At 43.4% G+C, this 21,817-nt stretch overlaps 2 protein-coding genes across 3 annotated transcripts; one reads left to right on the top strand and one right to left on the bottom strand.

Annotated features, from left to right (window-relative positions):
• Nucleotides 1-1,226: 1,226 nt before the first annotated feature.
• On the bottom strand, nucleotides 1,227-3,135 carry LOC127297145 (transcription factor BHLH3). 2 transcript variants are annotated; one of them, XM_051327423.2, is made up of 5 exons: nucleotides 2,391-3,135; nucleotides 2,045-2,224; nucleotides 1,781-1,951; nucleotides 1,559-1,631; nucleotides 1,227-1,518 (listed from the first exon to the last, which is right to left on the bottom strand). In XM_051327423.2, the coding sequence occupies exons 1-5, from the start codon at nucleotides 2,958-2,960 to the stop codon at nucleotides 1,505-1,507; spliced, it is 1,008 nt and encodes a 335-aa protein (XP_051183383.1). In that variant the 5' UTR covers nucleotides 2,961-3,135; the 3' UTR covers nucleotides 1,227-1,504. The 2 variants fall into 2 exon arrangements, with proteins under 2 accessions (XP_051183383.1, XP_051183382.1); XM_051327422.2 differs by having other exon boundaries at nucleotides 1,227-1,631; nucleotides 2,391-3,132.
• A 13,021-nt stretch (nucleotides 3,136-16,156) lies between these two features.
• LOC127349240 (protein SAR DEFICIENT 1) lies at nucleotides 16,157-19,358 on the top strand. Its single transcript, XM_051375001.1, has 7 exons — nucleotides 16,157-16,382; nucleotides 16,499-16,574; nucleotides 17,039-17,097; nucleotides 17,643-18,157; nucleotides 18,341-18,501; nucleotides 18,592-18,780; nucleotides 18,896-19,358. Exons 1-7 carry the CDS (start codon nucleotides 16,267-16,269, stop codon nucleotides 19,271-19,273), a joined length of 1,494 nt encoding a protein of 497 aa, XP_051230961.1. The 5' UTR covers nucleotides 16,157-16,266; the 3' UTR covers nucleotides 19,274-19,358.
• Nucleotides 19,359-21,817: the final 2,459 nt, after the last annotated feature.

Raw genomic sequence — 21,817 nt, 5'->3', positions numbered from 1 at the left:
GCTCTAGCTGCGGGTATGCCGGAGGCTACCATGTGCCAAAGGGTCCCAAGTTTTGTTTTCCATGTGTATATGTCCTAAGCAAAACTAAAACAATTAAAAATTACATTGGTGGAACCTCGCGTGGAGAAATCTAGGTGGTAGACCCGCCGGGGCACACATACCGCTATTTTGTAGGGGGGAGGGGAGAACAACCGCCGGAGCACCGGAATCCCACCAAATATTGCATGTGGACCTATGATATGTGTGAAAGTGTGGTGGAAGGTGTAATGGTGCAAAAATAGCTCTCCAGTGTGACCTTCCTCACATTTGGGTGATAACACTTAGCAGATTTTCTGAAGCGCGGATTGCTCTGAAACCCTGATTTTATATGTGGGCGGATGAATATGGAGAGTACTTTTGTATTGCAAATAGTATGGGTATATACACATTGTCTTAAGTAACATGAATAAATAGTCATCAAAAAGTAAAACTAATTAAAAAAATAAATATAAGTATTAGATGAAATAAAATATAAAGGAAAAACAAAAGAAAATGCCATATGGCGACGACAAAGGCAAAACGCATGGTAAAGGCGGTATTGCCGTGAGTCCCAGATGGGCGCACGGCAAAGGGCGTGGCACGACAATGCCTAGAGCCTTTGACGTGCAACTAATCTTTGCCGTGCGCTCTGGTGGTCCATTGCCGTGCAACTTTCTTTGTTGTGCGCTCTCTTCTATCGTTGCCGTGAATTGTTTCTTTGTCGTGCGATTGTTTCTATCTTGGCCGTGGCCAGTGTCTTTGCCTTGCGTTTTCTCAGTACTCACGGTAAAGAAGTCTTTGTCGTGCGGACGCACACGGCAAAGATAGCCTCAGCCCCTGTTTTTCCCGTAGTGAAACCCATGTTCCGTCATATCTTTACTATCACTTCAATTACCTTTCTGTCACACCTATCAATAATTCAATATAGGTGCCGATATTCCTCATACTCATGAATGTTTGTCTACATTTGTATTATTTTTGAAAAAGACTACGAAATACTGATTTTTCGTACTCCACCTTATATAGATATATTGCCTTAATGTTTTTTCGTGGACCATTCAACAAGCCTGTTCCCCCATCCGAATAGAGCGTACAGGACGACAGTCAGGGCTTGCTCATATATGCCCATGCATATGATAACACACGACAAAATCTTTCGAGCCATTCTTGTCAGGAACAGCTAAACTTGCAGAAGAAACAAGAAGCTATAACAGTGTGCAACCAAACACACATGGTATCTTTTCCTGTCGCCCAACGCGCAAATTCAGTACTCATCCCTCCATACATGACCACACACACAGATGTACAATCCGGTCACACAACGGCTTAACTGAGAATACTGCTAAAATATTCAGATAAACAGTCTACATTAATTCACGCAGATATTTCTAAAACAAATTCATGCAAATAGAATGTGCAAAGACAGATTGCTCTGCATGCTTAATGAACTGACGGGCTCGATCTCTAGCCGGCACTCCTAGCTAGCTTAGATACATCTACCTCCATAGCCGGCACTCCTAGCTAGCTTAGATACATCTACCTCCATAGCCGGCACTCCTGTACAATGCCTGCTTGATCTCGTCGGTCCTTATTACTTGCCTCTTCCCTTCCTCCTACACACCAAACCACGCATTATCAATCGAATTTCATTAGCGCAGAGGACATAGACCCAACCAAGAAATAAACCGAAATTTTAGCCATTACAAAATGTCTTGAGGAGTGTTTCGATCAGATGCAGTAAATCCAAAGGTTAATCGCTTACTTGTGAGCAGGAAGCCTGCATGCCGAAGTCACTGAAGCAGCTCATGACGCACTGCTCGATCTCTAGCCCCAGCACCTCCAGCGCGCTCACCGTCGAGAGCAGCGCCCCGGGGTTCGCCGCGCAGCAGATCTCGATCCTCATGCCGCCGCCGGGTCGCTTCTCGACATCAAACTGAAAGCATATACTCGCAATGGATAAGAATCAGTAGGTAGCCATTTGTCTGATGAATTTGTGCCTGCACTCGCGCCGCAAGAACGAACGCACCTTAATGGGATTCCTCATTGGCATCATTTCCTCGTTGATACCACTGGAGAAATTTTTCGCTGGGTTCAGCAGGTTCAGTTCCCCCGGCGTGGTGCCGATCTCCCCCTTGAGGGTTTTGATTTGCTCCTTGAGGTCCTTCACGTAGTCTATGGTGTCCCCAAGGATCGAAGTCCTGTCCATCTGCAGCTCGACGATTAATTCTACACATGTTAATTAACTTTTTTTTTTTTGGAAAGGGGCAACAGATGTGAAATAACTTAGGTTCATGCTGCATAATTCACATGCACATGCGTTATATAGGAATCAATTAGGTCACAGGAGCAAGTAGAACAATGTAATGTGTTACCTTGCTAATCTTGGGCACGATGGAGCGGAGCATGGACAGACGGTCGTTGAGCCGCTTCCGCCGCCGCCTCTCAGCCATGAGGTTCTTCGAGGGAGCGCCGCCGTTGAGCTTGCTCCTAGGGTAGACACCGGGAGCGCCTCTGATGATGCCGTTCATCTCCCCAATGTCCCCTCCTTGGAAGATGAACGTCATGGGGGACGACGAGGACCCACCAGCATGAAACAGCTGCATGTCGTCATCCGGCAAGGCGTCGTTGAAGGGATGAGCGAGCGCCTGGCCGGCCGCGTCGACAACCCCAGGGACGAAGCTCCTGTATGGGTCGCATACTTCGCTCAAGTAGTCGAAGCTGAACTCATCTTGCGGGCGCGGAGGCGCCATGGGCTCTAGAAACGGCCCGATGTCCATGTCTCTCCTCGGCTCGGAGGCGCCCTGGTCGCCGCCGTAGAAGATGAGGTCGCTCATCATCGTGCTACTGCCTGGGTACGTCGCCTGCCACGGCTCCGGCGCCTGCTTCGGCCGCCGCAGCGACATGAGCTCGTCCAAGAACGACTCCTCGTCAAACTTATCCATGCCCAAAGTTCTAGTGGAGTACAGTATTCAGTATATGCTTGCTCTCCCAGATCGCTTACACAAACCCCTCACGCTTATCTAGAAAGCAACGCTGTCAGTAGCTAGCCAGCAGCACGTACTACCACTCTACCAGAGGTCCACACGGCCAACTTGCGGTGGCGCCTGTGGCAGAGTAGGGTTGGACGGACAGTGTAGAGGGGGATCACGGAAGAAGCAACCTGGGAAATTGAATTTGGGGTGACAAACCTTAGCGACAATTATTCCCTTTGGCGTGCCCACACGGTGGACCTGGATCGGTCGATCAGGCAGATCGAAGACGGCAAATCAAGCCTGAAAACGGAATGGAATCTCGCCGTTCTTTAAGCAAATCCCGTTGGCAGCATGCAGGCCTGCCGTTCAATTACTGCCCATGCATGTATGTCGTTTTCGCCCGAAATCTGCAAATCTCGCGGCCATGGAGCTAGTATATATTAAGAAATCTGCAAATCTTGTCGATCGAGGTCTAACGTACGGACAGTCGGACACCTACACATGTCCACGGGGAGCTAGCGAGCTACAATCCGGCGCCGAAACTAACGGCCCGCCGGCGGTTCCTCTGCCGTTTGCCGAACTCGGCGAGCTACGATGGACGCGGCATTTGTTTGCTTTTGTGGCGATGTGGACGCGTCGCGTGGGCGAGCCGTCGGAGCAGCTGCATGCCGACGTGGTGATGCGCTGGCGACGCGCGCGGCACGTCGCACGATCATATACGGACTGGATCATGCCGACGGCTAATCATGCGGGTTGCGTGTGTTGGTGCTCGTGACTAGATCGATAGATGGAAGGATGCGGGTACGTGACCGAATATGCTGGCTTGCAGGGCTAGCTAGCTAGATAAATTTTGTGTCTCGTTATCCGGGGCGATTTGAGGGGGGGTTAACCTTGATTCGGATGAGCTATCAGATCTCGCATCTATCAGATCTGACAGGGATAATTTAGAACAAAAACAAATGCGCATGCAACAAAATGCTTGTTTGTCCTTGCAGATTAGGAACTAGATTTGCAAGAGGACGTCAATTGCTTATCGATCAGGGTTTTGATGGGGTTTCCTGCTCTTTTAAAATTGAAAGGGATAAAGGTATCTCTAGCGGCGTGACCTAAGATGTTGGCTTGTCCGAAATTATCTGCGTGGATAGACGAATAGGCTACGCACACTCCAATGGGGAGACCCTTCCATATATTCACCAAATTTGGGCGCGCTTCGGACCTGACATTGCGCGTCCTCCTAGGCCCTCTAGCCAGTGGTCAACGCGTGCTCATGCTTTCTTCCCTTGGCCACCCCGGACCCTCCCAAAATGGTCAGAGCGGACCGAATGGTTCACGCTGCTAGGACCACTGCCCTAGTAGACCGGACCATGCCCTAATTCCTCTCCGGCCTAAATATACAAAATCGAACCGCGCTGCTGGAGATACCTAAGTTAACCCATGTAACGATATCATGAGTTCTGCTGGAGATCTGCTGGCCTGATCGTTGCCACTGAGTAGTTGTACTGCAGTCTTCTTCCTTGTTGCCTATGGCTGTGCCGTGTTTCTCTCTTATGCTGTAGCTCTGTAGTTTCAGTAGCTGTTTGCTACTCTTTCTGCAGCCCAGGCCTATCTGGTTGCTGAATATTCGCTGCATTGCTCTGCCTCGGAGCTGACAACAGCTTGCTGTAACACACTTCTTTCTTCTTAATAAAGATCGGCCTGAGGCCTTTCCATATCATGAGTTCTGTCGACACCAAAGTTGTAAAAGGGAAGGACACCAAAGCAACAGCCTTCTCTTTGATTTGTCAGTGCCGACTACTGCGTGCTCAGTACTCATTTGTACTACCAGAGAAGAGCTAACTGTCAGCTTGATAGAAACGCATGGAATCTCGTTACCGTACACGCAAATTAATTGTAATCAGTATGCATAGCATCAACTGTCGATCGACCAGACTTGTACGTATCTCTCGATCACAGTACGTACAGCTGCAGCATATTAATTATCCAACGAAGATGCTCTACGTAGGCGCTATGTTCCAAGCTCCTATTTCGTACGGACGCCAAGCCACGGCCTGCCGCTGCGGCTAGCTGATAGATCTCCGGCTGCGCGCGGGGGCAGCGGCAGCTTGATCCGGCCCAGGGACATCACGGCGCGAGCGCATTTCCAGCTCGCGGTCGGTTCACGGGCGCTTCCGGCAGCGCGCGACAGTAGGTGCAGGGCCGTTAGCCTACGCGATCGGGCGGCCTGTCGGACCGTCCGTAGCATCTCCCGCGGTGGATGGCATACGCTTACGTCTGCGGCGCGCGGTGCGCTAGATCGACGGCTCCTGCCGCGGTTTTGCGCCGAAAACAGCATCGGTGTCCATGCGCGCGGCAGCGCCGGTGCCGCTACGACGGACCAGAGCGTTGACGGAGGTTGTTCCAAGGGTTTGCCATGCGCAGGTGATCACGCGCACAACTGGGTTTCGCTACTTCTCAGCTAAGTTCGTGCTCAGTTAAGTTCTACATCGTTATATTTGTAGTGATTCGTGCTAGTTATCGTTACAATAATCCTAGACTTACGGAAATTTGCTTACGGGCTGATCTTGAGGGATTACGTGGTGCTACACCATTGGTGCTTATCCTGGATTTCCTGAAGTTGTGGGCCACGATCTGAAACTGATGTGCCTGTGATGTTAGTCCGTAAGACTTTTTTGTAGAGTGTGATTCGTGCTAGTTATCGTTAGAGTGAAGTTGGTTCTCGGTCGACTCAGAAATAGCTACACCCTTTCAGGATAGCACATTTCTGAAAACGCATCTCTTGACAACATGGATCTGCCAAACTTTATATAAAAATATGCATCGCCAAAGGATGACAAGGTTTCTGGAGATTGTGCCGGCGTGCCTTCTCCCTTTCGTTCGACTATATCCACGATGTTGTAACAACTACTTGCGCTCCTCGTGACCACTATGACATATCCACCTCCTTGGTTGTGAGTTCTAGGCAAATCCATGTGCGCTAGGTAATTGACACACTTGCGACTGATTCATATCCAGACCTACTGAATATGTCTATTTCTCCTATGCGATTTCAATATACTAATGCATGTGGGATGTGGTTATCTTTGATTAAACTCAACAAAGAATCGTGTAATAATCTAAAAACCTTATTTGTGTGGACAACATATTTATCATGTGACCTTGTTGTTGCTCTCAAATCGAGCTCATTTACGGGTACTCATTTTAAGATATCAAACTCAAACCATGTTTAAACTCACTATTATGGGCATGCACTCGGTTCGGTTGGTCGACACTCTGGTAGGTTTGATTACTACCGAACATGATAAAATATTCAGGGAGGCCACCATAGTCTTTGTCGGTGTTGTCCTAAGTGTTCTATGACATAATTTATTGGTACATATTTGCATATGGAAGAAGCCATGGAACTATTGGATGGGTTCGACATTTTGTCCAGCGCAGATGATAATAATTTTGAATTATATGCTATAGAGCAATTCAATGATTATATGTTGGTTGACAACAGTTTTGCAGTCAAACAGGCTGGTGAGAAGAGTAAGGAACTCAAGCACCTTAAGTAAATTTTACTCGACAAGTTTTTCATGGGGTGCAGTGTCACTAAACTTCCGCTTTAATAAAGAAACTTTGCCACTTCTGCAAAACACCATATATGTAAGCTATCAATGTTGAAGACAAGGTGATGACAAACACAACATAAAAAAGAAGGGGCAACAACAAGGTGCACATGAATGCCCACAACTTCAAGTCAAAGAATAAAGTCTCCCTGATCACCAGCATAAAGAAGAACATGCAAAGAAGAAGGAGATAGATACTTGTTGGTTATGCGGCATACTGGTCAATGAGTTCATCCTTTTAAACATCGTACATGCAAAAAAGGTTAGCATGGAGAGAAATAAAAAGTCTCTTGACATGGTCATAGCAAACATTAAAGGGGCGGGTATGGGAATCTAGCCACAATTCTTTTAGTATGCCAATCTACTAGTTGGTAGGTTTCCACCGGAACCAACAGTCAGGTGCGTGTTGGTTCGCCTCGTATAAGGCTGCATAAAATTCCTTTATCCTCATGAGAAATGGGATGCATGCTTATGTTCTTGTTGTTGATATGGTAGACACGAAGTTTAATTTGGTGAAGATTGTGTAACAACATAAAGCGCATCATGTCCCTTCAATAAAAATATGCGGTAAGTGGGACTTGTATTCTCAAATGTGAATTTCAGATGGTGTTTAGGCCAATACAATTGTAATGCCCAAGTATGGAGTTTTTTAGTAGAAAAGGCTATAAGCGTAAATGCTTGTTCTGCTTATCTTTGGAAGATATTTATGATAATTTTGTGAACCATGCATGTGCTAGTGTTGATGACACTAAAGTTTTCCATTCATGACTTTGCCACATTGATTTTGGTCGTATGTCATAGCTTTGATGAGTTTAATTCTAAAATTCACTTTAGCCAAAGGCTCTTGGAGCCAATTTGTGTAAAAGCTAAACAACCTTGTAAGCCTCACAAGAATGTAGTACAAAGAAATGTAGCACCATTAACACTCATACACTTAGATATCTGTGGGATGTATGTTCTGTTGGGAAAAACGGTGAAAATAAAATGTTTCATGATTATTGTTAATGATCCTACTATATAATGTCATATTTTTAATTATAGATGACGCTCTAGACTATTTTTAAACTTTAAGGAAAAATTTGAAAATTAACTTGAAATAATGCCAAAGGAGCTGTTCATATCATGATGGGGAGTTCTTTTTATAGCGAGTTGGATTGATTCTGTTTGGACTGTTGTACAAGGCCTTGTTTATTTGGGCTTCTAGACCTGCTTTCCTAATTTAGACAAAGCTGAGATATATTACATGAAACAGAGGGAGTTGATTTTGGTTGTATGTCATAGCTTTGATGAGTTTAATTCTAGAATTCACTTTAGCCAAATGCTCTTGGTGCCAAATTTGTGTGCAAGCTAAACAACCTCGTAAGCCTCACAAGAATGCAGTGGAAAGAAATGTAGCACCACTAACTCTCATGCATTTAGATCACTGTGGGATGTCTGATCTCTTGGAAAAAGAGGTGAAAATAAAATGTTTCATGATTATTGTTAATTATCCTATTATATAATGTTATATATATCTTTTAAATTATAGATGGGGCTTTAGACTATTTTTAAAAATGTAAGGCATAATAAGAAAATTAACTTGAAATAATGACCAGAGGAGCTATTCAAATCATGGCGGGGAGTTCTTTTATAGCGAGTTGGATTGATTCTGTTTGGATTGTTGTACAAGGCCTTATTGTTTGGGCTTCTAGACCTGCTTTTCTTATTTAGATAAAGTTGAGATATACTTCATGAAATGGAGGGAGTAACTCAAACACTAATTAGATGAAGTCAATATTGGAAGGTATACATACGTGTTTTGATGGCATAGTTTTACGCATGGTATTACTTACTCCATCTTATAAAATCCAGTATGTCTTTATTTTATCTAATTTGAATGCATTCAGATATTATTTAGCATCTTTCATGTGACGTAATAGTTCGAATGGCACACCAACTAGGATCAACTTGTCTAGCTGGGTTATGCACTGTGGAAACTGGAAAAGGATGAACATCGAACTGCAATCGATTGGCAGCAAAGAACCTTTTCTCTTTCTAGTCTGTACAAGGATCAGAAAATACGATTCGCATTGGTCAGGCACACTGTTTAGCTGAACTTCCTTGGTCGGGCACACGATTCGCATTGGACAATCAATCAGCAATCAATCAATACAGCAGTGCTGTTTTCGTCGGATAGGAGGTCCATCGATGTTGTTCCATGACCTGTCGACACACGACAATTTTCGGCAGTTCATCGATATCTCGTGGACCGTGGTGCACCGGGTTCTCCTAAATGCGGCAGTTCGACATACCATGGCTAGGCTAAGAATGATGGATTCCATGACTCGATCGATGGTCACACTCACACGCCGGTCTGCCTCTTCCGCTTTAGTTTAGGAGGCCTGCCCCTACGATGTGGCCTGAAAATCTACAAACACTCGGGTCTGAAGGTAGGGTGCCTGTTCCATGAGGGTCTCTGCCGTTCCACAGACGACTCATTGCAGAGAGAGAAAAGTCTACCTCCTGATTACTCCCTCTCCCTCTGTGTCATAATTTTTATCGTAAATTTGAATATATCTAGGTATATTTGTGATAGATGGATCTAAATTTAGGATAAGAATTGTGGAACGGAGGAAGTAGTTTTTAGGCATGAATGATGCATATGCGAGGCAAAAATCCCATATCATCTTTTTCAGGTAGAGCAAGGTGAATCTTATTTACCCCTCAGTGCAGGATCTATATGGGGCGTGTCTCACTATTTTTTTGTTTTCCGTTTGTTTTTTGTTTTTTGTTTCCTGTTTCTTTTTTTGTTTTTTCTATTTTACTAGTTCTTTTATGTTTTTTATTTTTCTTTCTGGATTGTAATACAAATGATTTTCATGTGGAGAAAATGTTAGTGCCTTTCGAAAGAAAAAATTCATGGTCTAACAAACTGTTGATGACATCCGAGAAAAATATTCACGAGGTTTGAAGGAATTTTGATGCGTTCAAAATAATGTTCATGGGGTTCAAAAATGATGTGCACTAGGTTTAAAAAATAATTTCACAATATAAAAAAAAATCACCAAGGCAAACAAGGTTCACAATGTTTGGAAAAAATATTCATGAACGTTTCAACAAAATTTTCTTAAAGAGTATTTTCATAGGGTTAAACAAGTACTTTCACGAGATACATATACATATTTATTGGGTTCAAAAAATAGTTTCACAAGGTTAAAAAAATCAGGGGAATCAAAAGATAATACACCGATTCAAAAAAAGTGTTGACGAAATAATTAGAAAAGTAATGGATTTTTTAATCTTGAATGAACTAACTTTTATAAACAAATAGTACAAATTAGATATATTTGTATAGATCCATTTAGGGAATGCTTGATTCGTAGGATAGAAAAAACTAGGAATAGAAAAAATTTGTAGTGTTGCAATGTCATGCCCACTCTAATCCTATAAGAATTCATAAGAATCAAAATGATTGCTCTACCACAGGAAATGAAAAGGATTCTGAAAAAGTGGTAAGAATAGATGTCAGATTTCCTATGAAATCTAGTGCAAATGATTGCTTAGAAAAAAAAATGTGTGGGCATCAATCCTTCAAATCAAACAACCATCATAGAATTTTTTTCTATAAGATTTAGTCATACAAATTTTCTACGCAACCTTTCAAATTAAATAAGCTCTTTATAAGATAAAAAAATAACAAAATGAAGAAAGAGTCCTTTTTTCACTGGACCGCATTTGGAGCATTAGGCGGCACTGTCTCCACTCATGCGTCTAGAAATGTTCGTTCCCCGTGAAGACCAAGAGTCCAAGTCTCCAAGACAGGTCTCGAAGCAAGGCACGATGCAGGGGAATTGCTATACGCCGACCTGGTCGGCGCGTGCGGGGTGCCGCACACCCCCAGCGACCAGGTCGGGTAGTTTGGGCCGCGGCCCATTAGCTCAGGTACTTTTTTTTTCTTTTTTTTCTTCTTCTTTTCTTTCTTCTGTTTTTTTTTTCTGTTATTAATATTTTTCTTTTTCAAAATCTAACATTTTTATGAAATTCTTTTTCAAGATTTTTTTCAAAATATGAACATTTTTAAATTCAACAATTTTAAATTTTGAACGATTTTATATTTTGAATATTTTTCAAAATTTGAACATTTTTCACGTTTGAACGGTTTTTTAATTTGAACGATTTTTAAATTTGAACATTTTTCATGTTTGAACAATTTTCAAGTTCGAATGATTTTTAAATTTGAACGGTTTTTAAATTTGAACATTTTTCATGTTTGAACAATTTTCATGTTTGAACGATTTTTAAATTTTGAACGGTTTTCAGATTTTGAACGATTTTTTATATTTGAACATTTTTTCAATTTAATTTTTTAAAATATTTCTATTTTTTGAATCTAAAAAATAAAAGTAAAAAAAAGGAAACAGAAAAAACGAAAACAGAAAACAGAAAAAAGAAAACAGGAAAAAAAGAAACAGAAAATAAGAAAGAAAAAAGAAAAGAAAAATCGAAAAAGGAGGCAGCCCGCACCTAACTTGGCCGGCCCGTACCGCGCGCGGGGTGTGCGGCGTGCGGTACGCGCCGACCTGGTCGGTGTATAGGGTTTGCCCGATGCAGCGCGTAAGCGCCACTAGACAGGCTTGTGGGCTTGCGTACTGAGGCCGAACAAGACGTGGCCACGATGGAGGGGTGGGCTTTGCCAAGGCCGTGTGTCCTTGTGGCCGCAGTGTCGATGCTAACATGGCCTTCAAGGTGTGACTAGGTGACGGCTTTTGGAAGGTGTCCTTTGTGGTACTTTTTTGAGGTGGCCTCCTGGGCTGGATGGGTGTACGTGCGTGTGTACAAGGTGGCGACTATAGCTTAATTCGTTGGAGCACCGAGGGAATGTTCATGGATACGTGTCCCCACAATCACTTACGGATGCACGTAGGGGGTGGGGTCGGTCATACGACTCATAATTTTGCGATGGAATTAAGACGGTATATTCCGGTCGTGGTTAGGCCTGGTCGCGCTGGAGTCATGGATGTATATACAAGCGCATGCAAGACCGACTGAGTCGCAAATTAAACTTTCTTCATCATGGCTAAGAAGCTGCCCAACACCAACCCAAGACCTTGTGTTCATGCTGCATGCACTGATTGTGCATGTCATGTGTTGCCACCCTCCTCTTGGACCTCGAAGAGACCATGTCTACCACCGCCAGAGGTGACGAAGGTTCGAGCTGCATGTGCCCTCTACCTCACGCAACAGGTGTCGCCGCAAACGCAGGGCAATTGCAATCAGGTTCGGGCCTCTTTTACGAGCTAAGGCCCTTACATCTTGTTTGTCTCTGAATTTATCGGTGGATTGTGGCGTTTAGAACAATAACTTGACTTGTAGGGGAGAGCCCGACAAGCTAGCTCTTTAGCTTCCGAAGAACTAAGGCGAGAAGACCCTCTCCTTAGCCCGAATTTTCTCTAGGGTTGAACCACCTTCGTCGCTGCTTCGCACATCCTTTTATCTTGAGAGGGGTCAGTGCAGGGCAATCTACCTGCCTTACATCCGTGAATCCACATGCCCCACCAGGCTCAGGGTATGGTGCATGAAATCGGACATGTCGCCATCCCTTTACTGCAAGGGCTCAGCTAAGCCTACCAGCCTTAGCAGCAAGCTATCTTCATATGGTCTTGTTTGGACCTCTTTGTCCTTTGAAAGTAGTGACGGAGAAACGATGGTGCGCGCCAAGAGGTGTACAGATTCGGACAGACCTTCCCGTGTGAATGCAGTGGGGCGAGTTGAGGTGTTGGCCTTCTGGTGGTTGCCAGTAAAATGTTGTTGCCATGCGCTTGACGGATCGGAGTACCCTTGTTCTCGCAGTCCCAACACGCATTTATATTAGCCAAAAAGATCCCCTAGCGAGGCTTTACAAGAAGTGGCGAGGCTCTTAGTAGAGCGGCATCTGGCGCCCGCCCTACCTTGGCAAGCGAGAAAAAGTTTTATACATGTACGCTATCTATTGATCGATAGCTAGGACTGGACATGCATCGAGCACAGCGAGAGCAATTATCCTGCCATGAGTCCACCCATCCTGGTCTCATGGGCCTATCGAGGCATCAAGCAACATTGATCGCCGATCGGGTGTAGGTACGCATATAGCCATGCAGGACAACATGAATGTGGTTAGTTCTATCCTCTCCACAACTCCTCGACTTTGCATCGTCCAACCAGCCTATCAATCGATCGTGTCATGGCAACATGATAACACCGACGGTTTACACTACCTCTAGGGCTTCAGACTCTCGTATCTCGAATTCCCGATCAATAGCAGCCGATGCCAGTTTCCTAGGCTGGATAGGGGATTAGTGAATGGCAGCGGGCCAGTGGTGATAGTGGCGACACCGATGTAATAAATTAATTTTTTTCTGTTAACGAGAAAATGGAAGGGGCTACCAAAAGGGAGGCGATGGGAAAGGTAGAATGTTTCTAAAAAAATTAGTATAACACTTCTGCTTTATTCGGTGAATTTTCAAATTGTCAATTGCAGATTTGACAAGGTATTTTGTGCCACTTTCAAGTGACAGCAACTCTAAACCAAACACACACAAGTGGAAATGTTATGGACATTGTGGTACATCAAGAGAAAGAGCAAGAAGAGGAAAAGGAGATGAAAATTCTATGGCTACCGAATAAGTGGAAGAAGGTAATGGAGATTCCAGAGCTGATGGACAAGTGGAAGAAGATAGTGTAAATGAGAATGCTGATGTCCAAGAAGATGCAGGTGGAGTATACAATATTTTGGTCTATATGACATCAAATTTGATCCTTGGACTTCCCATTCCAGCTAATCAATTTAATCCTAATATTGGAGATGATGTTAAATTTTCTTACCTAGAGAAGGGTCCAACTCAACCAACTTTTCATAATATCCCCAAAGTTAGAGATACTAGAAGATTTCCATTAGACCGGGACTTCTAGACCACATTAAAGCATCATTATGTTACATTTGCTGGTTTTGCTTCTATTGAAATATAATCTGAACCGGTACGGTTTCTAGAAGAGGCGATTGAGGCGGCAGCTCTAGAACCAATCTAGGGTTCCGTAATCCCCGCCGGCGACGCTGTTGGTTCGCTCCGCCTCCAGCGGCCTTGGGGCCTTGGAGGTATGGCGGATCATGGCTCCTCGCCGACGGGGAGTTTTTGTCCTTTTTAGCTTATTTTGCAGCGTCTTGTTCAGGATGGTGAAGCGGCGGCTACATCCTGAAGTCAGAATAAGGTCCTCCCCGCCCTATCTCCGTTCCGGTGGTGCGTCTAGTGCTAGCGGAGGGCGCGTGGAGTCGTGTGTCCGGTTGATCTTCTGGGATCCGCTCGGTTATCGTGCTCGATGGTGTGGCTACTTGTCAGTCTCTTCCGATCTACGTTTATCATCATCAACGAGGATTGCTACTCGGGTGCGCTGGTCCTTTGGGGGCTTAGCACGACGACTTCCTGTTTGTCTACTACAACAAGCTTTGCCTAACTTCGGTGATGGAGGGGCGAGAACAGCGGCGCGCCTTCGGCTCGTGCTAGCGTTTGTAGTCGTCGCTAGGTGGTCCAAGTACCTATTTGTAATTTTTATTACTTTTTGGGCTATTTGTATTACGGTTGATGATTATTAATAGATCGGCGGGGGAGTGATGTTTTGGCACATGGGAGCGTATGCTCCCTTTATTTTGAAATACATGTTAGACACATTTTAAAATGTCAAAAAATTTGAAACAAAAAATTTGCACGTACATCTTCATGTGCTACACGCTCACAAAGTCGTTTCATGAAAAATCGACATGTCATGTGACGTGTGTAAAAAAGACAAAATTCGGTGCTGAAACAAAGACTTATCACAAGATAAATTTTCTCTTTTTTGTTTAGACTACAAAAAATATCATTTTTTCGTGAAACTTGACGAATACACATATATTATGGAGATGTACATGTAAATTTTTTTATCAAAATTTTTTAACACTTGAAAATATGTTTTTATGGTAGAGGGATCATACGGACCTGGGAGCCGAATTGAGTTTCTGGATCGGCGGAATTTTCGCAAAAAAAATAATATGTTATAGTATAAAATATTAATATGTTGATACAATTTTGATTTTTGGGGTCAATATTTTTTATATACTTTGAAGTTCGCCCAATCTCAAATTGTTTTCGTCCTTCGCCACGGTTTAGGGCAAGTACAATAAGTTCTAGTATTAAAATAATATATTATTGCTTAGTTGAAGGAGAGAGAGAAGAGGAGTGGGCTCTAATGCAAGAGTCAGGTCTAGCACATGCTGCTAGGCACTTTATGATAGTGAAGGGTGAGTCATGCATTGATAAAGTGGTATAATTTTATTACTCATTATTATATATGTTAGTTTTAGATTGACTATAGATGACATGGTATTTGGATTATAGGCTTATAGCTACTCCCGAACAAGACGCTAGAGTCGTGGATGGCATGACGAAGAAAGTTAACTTGAGACTCAGTCGGCATGGTGCTTACTATTAAACTTGCTCTTACAAGGCAACTCCAATCAAGCTTAATTAGCTTTACTGGACACATTACAATCAGCAATAACTAGGCCTATTGACTACGTGATTACACAAAGAAGGGAAGAAGCGATCATGTCCGTTGGTAAGTAAAGATCTCAAACGACGACAATCCACTTCCTTCGACACGAGAAGACAAGGGGATTCAATCGGAAAATGGGCCAGCCCCACAGCTGTCCACCAGCTAAGCCTCCCTCCAGAAATCGGTCTCTTTCAGTTGAGAAAGTGTATAGAAAACATCATAAATTTAGGCTGCGTGCCTGAGCCAAGCCAGCTTACAAATTATACTATGATGATTCCGGTCAATCCAGCTAGCTACTTACCTGCTAAGTTGAAAATAAAATGTAATCTAAGAAGCCGCAATTTCGATGCTAACATGGCCTTAAGGGTGTCCTTTCTTGTACTTTTTTGAGTAGGCGACAGCCTTTGAAGGTGTCCTTTCTTGTACTTTTTTGAGTTGGCCTCCTGGGCTGGATGGGTACGTGCGTGTGCACAAGGTGACGGCTATAGCTAATACTGCATATACTTGTTAATTCGTTGGAACACCGAGGGAATGTTCTTGGAAAAATACTAGTACGTGGCCCTTCGAGAAAAATACTAGTACGTGTCCTGCACGATCACTCACTTGTAGGTGCAGCCCGGGGTCTGTCATAACTCATACGACTCATAATTTTGTGATGGAAGACGGTATATATATTCCGGTCGTGGTCAGTCTTGGTCGCGCTGGAGTCGTGGATGTATGTATGGCAAGACCGACTGAGTCTCAAGTTAACTTTCTTCGTCATGGCAAAGAAGCTGCCCCTGCACACCAACCCAAGACTTTGTGTTCCTGCTGCATACACTGAGAGTGCACAGGCGCACAGCTAGCTTGCTCACAAAAACGATCGACGCGATGTGCCCCCGCTAGCTTCCAGCCGCCTTCTTGGAGCCTGCCAGGAATACCCTGTCCTGGCCTAGGCAGCAAGTCCCCGGCCTAGCTTGGGGGTACTGGTATATATAACACACACGCGTCTTCAGACAAAAGTATCCCATTCCCTTTGGTGCACACGCGTGAACTTAACTACTTCTCTCTCCCAACCTCAACCGGAGCTAGTTCGCAGCTAAGACAACTTCGTCTGATAGCTCTTCCTGAATCTCCAAGTTAAGATGTCTGTCCGAAGGCCACGGGGCGATGACGACGGCGAGCAGGGGAGCGGAGGTGACGATCATCAGCAAGGGCATGGCCCAAGGCGGATACGGCCAGCGCCGCTCTGTTTTAGATCGTTAGTACCTCTCTTTACTTACATCGTCCATCCTTCCCTTCTAAAAGACTTTTCAGCTTAGCTGATCAACTGCATGCTGGATATATAGCTTGTTAACCTCGATCGTCCTTTTCCAGCGTCGTCAGAAGAGCAGTGACAGCAGAAACTATTCAGCAAATTGTTCTCAATTTGGAACCGGTTATTCGGAGGGTGGTAAGATTACCGAAGAAATTATATTTAGGTCCCAGTTAGTTTTGTAAACTTGTACTCGAGAGAGTTCATTCCACTTTATATATGTGCACGTGATAATGGCATCAAAGTACATTGTTCATACTACCTCCATCATAAGGTTTAAGGTTTATATTTTTTTGAAAAAGTCAAAGCAAGTAAAGTTTGACCAAAATTTTAGAATAATCTATCAATAAATATGATATTTTGAAGATAGCACATAAAAATATATTTCATTATCTATCTAATAATATTAATTTTGTATTTTACACTTTAATGATTTTTGATAAAAACTTGATCAAACTTGATATAGTTTGACTTTCTGAAGCTTAAGCCTTAGTACTAATTTCATTTCTTCACTCATAGCTTACATATATATCCTTAATCGATCCATTTGTTAACCTTCCAAGTGCAATTAATATAAGTTTATGGATTCTATTGTGTGCCAGGTACGTGAAGAAATGCAAAATATCTTTTCTCAGCATGCCCACTTGCCGACACCAAGCAGGTATATGGTATTTCTATTTATTTCTTACAGTATCTGATATCCCTCACAAACATCAGTCTAATATGCCTGTAAAATTTAGACCCCACTTTTAATTACTAAGTTTGCTTTGAATAAATACTTCTTGCTATGGCGCTGCTTGTAGTATACCCCTGGTTATTGTTGTCTTGATGCATGGTTTGGTCTCTAGCTCTTGATGTTTCTTTAACTGGAGTCGTAAGTCTATAGCACACCCTTGGTAAGAGTTTTTGGTAGTACTGGTCACCTGTAACCTGCACATAAACATTTTAGAATTGATTTGCAGCATTCATGCTCCTTTCAAAACATAATACAGTAAATATTGTTTTGCAAATAAAAATAATAAATTCTTGTTCCACAAATTAAATTACTCCCTCTGTCCATATTACTTGTCGCTAAACCGCATGTATCTAGATACATTTTAGCGTGTCTATTCACTTGTGACAAATATTATGGGTTGGAGGTAGTATATGTACATGTGCATTAAGTTCTAGATATTAATCTGAAAAAAATAAAACCATTCTTGCCAGATCTCTTCCTTTGCACATCGAAGAGGTGGATGTCTCGCCTCCACTGAAGCTTCTCTTTGCCAAGAGGCTCATGCTACCCATCTTCACCAACAACAAACTACTTGACTTTGCGAGTAACGCAGTCGAAATCCAGCTTATTGATACAAGAACTAACTATCTTGCCGCACAAACAAACCCTCACCTAGGGTTTTCCACAGTAAAACTAGAAGTCCTTGTCCTAGATGGGGACTTCAGATGCGAGGACGGTGTCGGGTGGACCGCCGATCAGTTCAATTCTGCGATTGTAAAGGCCAGAGAGGGCAGGAGGCCATTGCTTGTGGGTACTACACTTAATGTGCCAATGGGAAATCATGGAGTGGCCATCATAGATGATCTGTCCTTTACTGACAATTCAAGCTGGATAAGAAGTCGTAAGTTCCGAATTGGTGTGCGTGTCATGGCAGCAAGCTATTATGGACCCAGGATCCAGGAGGCAGTGAGCGAAAGCTTTACGGTGAAAGATCATCGAGGGGAATGTAAGTTAGGACCACTTACTTTTTTCTATGTATTAGCCAATCTTCAGGATCATGTTCTGTGTTGAATATGCATCGATCTCCGCATCTAGCCTGTTTGTTAATTCATCATATCATGAATACTTTGAATAATGCTAGTACAAGAAAATAGAAGAGAAATTATGATGCATTTCATTCTTTTACTAGTGTACAAGAAGCATTACCCTCCAATCTTGACGGACAATATATGGAGGCTGAAGAACATTGGAAAAGATGGACCAATTGACAAGAGGTTGGAGTCTGAGGGGGTCAAGAACGTCCAGGACTTCTTGAAGCTTAACACCATGGATCCTGATAAGCTAAAAAACGTAAGCATCATACTCAAATGTACATACACATAATCTGCAAGCTGCTCACTGATTTCGTGTATCTTTCCGGAATGAAAAATATATTTTCAGCTTGTTGGCATGTCGGACCGGCAGTGGAGGACGACACTAACTCACGCAAAAACATGCGATATGGGAGGAAAATGCTATGTTATCAAATCTGAAGGATGTGATGTTATATTTAGCCCCGTAGGAGAGATTTTAGCAGCCAGAGTTGGAGACCAGACTTTCCATTTGCGACAACTGGGCCAACAACAAATGGTATATATCGCTTAATCCCTTATTCTCATCAATCAGTTGCTATGGGAATATGGTGTTCAGTGGCTCTTAATCCTTGAGAATTTTATTAATTCGATCTGGCTGTTCTCAACTGCAGGTCCAAGTGAAGCAACTGGCTGCCAAGGCATACCAGCAGTGGGATCAATTGGAGGAAGTGATAAATGAGACGGCACTTGCTGCATATGAAGACTCGGTGCCACCATTTCCTCAGGACAAACCCAGTTCGTCATGCAGACCAGTGAGTAATGAAAGCATGATCAGCACTGGATCTAAAAATGACGAATATCTTGACAACATGGAATCTCGAACTGCTACCTCGAATGCTTTCATGGCGACTAATAGTACCTTAGATTCTGCAACAGCTATTCTTCCTGCAGGTGATGGTATGTACTGGATCCCACGCATTGCTGGTGATGACGATCACTTCACGTGGAGCAACTCTACGAGCCTTGGCTGTTGGGATCAGGTTGACTAACTTCCTATATATTGAAAAGACTAGTGTTTGTAATGATCTGTAATCCTGTACAAAGAGATATGTAGAAATAACTGTTTTGCCTTTATCGTGTTTTTGGTTTACAATGTCCATCCTTACTCAACAAAGATCTCTGTTGACCCAGACAGTTTGGATAAACCATGTGCGATATGATATCCACTCACAGCTCTTTTTATTTTAATTTGCCCAACGGAATATTTATCACAATGAACTAAAAAAACATTTTTTTTGGAATTGAGGTGTTTTTATATCTGTTTTTTGAATAGACAGGGAGCTTCCATTAATCAGAAGGCATTACATCGACATTTTTTTTAACATGATAAACCTACTGGACAAGCGTGATCCAGCACACGATCGGATAAATGATTCGAGTGTATCTTGCAAGTTCGTGCCTCACAACATTCTAAGAGAGTCTAATTTTTATTTGGAAAGGAGAGTATAACTTGAGCATCTGCATCAATCGATGCACACAACCTTTTATTAATACTAGTAATGATGAAGAAAGTCCCAGTTCACTAGCCGATAATGGACCTAGCTCTAGTTGAACAATGCAGAGCCCGTCAGTAACCCGATAGTTCATAGGAACATGGCTGCAGGCGTTACCTTGAGATAATTGTAGGCAATGCACCCTACATATCCTCCAGTTAGGCATGTAGAGAAGAACCGGGGTTGGTTAGAAGCCTGGTCGGACGACACGATGGGGCTCGCAAGACTCCCATATCACACCAAAGCCGGGGCCACTAGAAACCACCAAATCAGTAGTTTCTGTGGAACCAAGACTAGGAGAAAACAAAACATTCCCGAATTGGCAAGCTGCTATCCCCCTCTCAGTGTTGTCACCATGCCACTTTGTCTCTCTCATGTCCGATCGACTAACCAAGTGCCCACCGTGATGAATGCTAAGAGGAGGCGCACGAATATCACTATGATGCCCCTCTCTTAGCAATGTCCCTGTACCACCCTTCCTCTCACTCATGTCCCATCGATCGACCAAGAAATCACTACGAGAATGTAGAGTGGCGCTCTGAGGATTATGATCGGGAGACCGGCTTCGTCCTAAGATCATCTGCCTCCCAGCACCTCCCACTAGTACAAAATGGCCTATTAGTGGGCACCTCCCACTAGTACAAAATGGCCTATTAGTGGCGTATGCAAACCCGCCTTGGCTGTCGGACCTCGGTACGCCATTGCTAACGTGCCACTAGTAAATTGTTATTGGTGGTGTACCGCCTAGTATGCAACTAGTGGTTAAGATACTGATAGCATCCGGGCCTGGCACACTACTAGTTACCCTATTACTGGTGGCACGGGTGCACGACCACACGCTAATAGTATTTAATAGTGATTTAAAAAACAAATTATAAGTATACATACAATACAACATATCGGCTGTTGCCACGAAACAGTGCCACTACGATCAAACTAGCAACATTATGTAATACGTAGGAACATCATGTCACAGAGAAATATGAGAAGTTAACACATTATTAAGAACCTATAAATAGCTAGGTACTTAGGTAGTCCATCGCTGCCTCCGCCTCCGGCTTCGCTAGTGGGTAATGTACAATGACCCCACCAGCCTCTGGGGTCATGGTATTCACCATCAGACAAAGAGGAGTCTGCGTGGTCTTTGTCCTAGAAGTAGGTGTTTGCTAAATACACCATCCATGTACAAATGACACTTCGTCCCGGGCTCCATCATGTAGAACACTGTAAGTTATATCAAACGAGGGCCATGTAAATAGGTCCAGTTTGCCTCAGTGGTGACTTCAACAATGAAGATCCTCTCGGGTATGCTTGCTCGAGGGTGAACTATCCCAACTGATTAATGTACCTATGTATATGCTCCATAAAGTCACGCCTTGCGCTGCAGGAGATAGCCTGGTGATGATGCTTGACGTAGCGTAGATCGCACACCGTTGGGGAACCCCAAGAGAAAGGTGTGATGAGCACAGCAACAAGTTTTCCCTCAGTAAGAAATCAAGGTTTAATCGACTAGTAGGAGAAAGGCGTGACTTCTGAAGGTGTTGCTGGCTGACTATTGACAGGGCGCACTACCGACGTCAGCAACAACGTGGAACCTGCACACAACAACACCAAAATACTTTGCCCCAACTTACAGCGAGGTTGCCAATCTCACCGGTTTTGCCGAACACAAAGGATTAAACGTATTGTGTGGAAAGATGATAGTTGTTTGCAGTGAAATTAAAGAGAACAGTGCTTGCAGTAAGTAAACAGAACAACATGATTGTATCAGTGTAAAAGAAATAACTGAGGTGTCTCTCCATAAAGATAAATAACATGTTGGGTGAATAAATTACAGCTGGGCAATTGACAGAATGAAGACCATACATGACAAGATGATTACTATGAGATTCGTTTGAGAATTACAACATAATACATAGACAGTAATCCAACTGCGTCTATGACTAATAATCCACCTTCCGGTTATCGTCTGAACCCCTTCCAGTATTAAGTTGCAAGCAACAAATTATCGCATTAAGCAATGTGTGTAAAGTAAACAAT

Source organism: Lolium perenne, chromosome 4 (assembly GCF_019359855.2).
Source record: "Lolium perenne isolate Kyuss_39 chromosome 4, Kyuss_2.0, whole genome shotgun sequence".
NCBI lineage: Eukaryota > Viridiplantae > Streptophyta > Magnoliopsida > Poales > Poaceae > Lolium > Lolium perenne.
The sequence above is the reverse complement of the archived record's forward strand: the minus strand, read 5'-3'. Positions and strand labels throughout refer to the sequence as shown.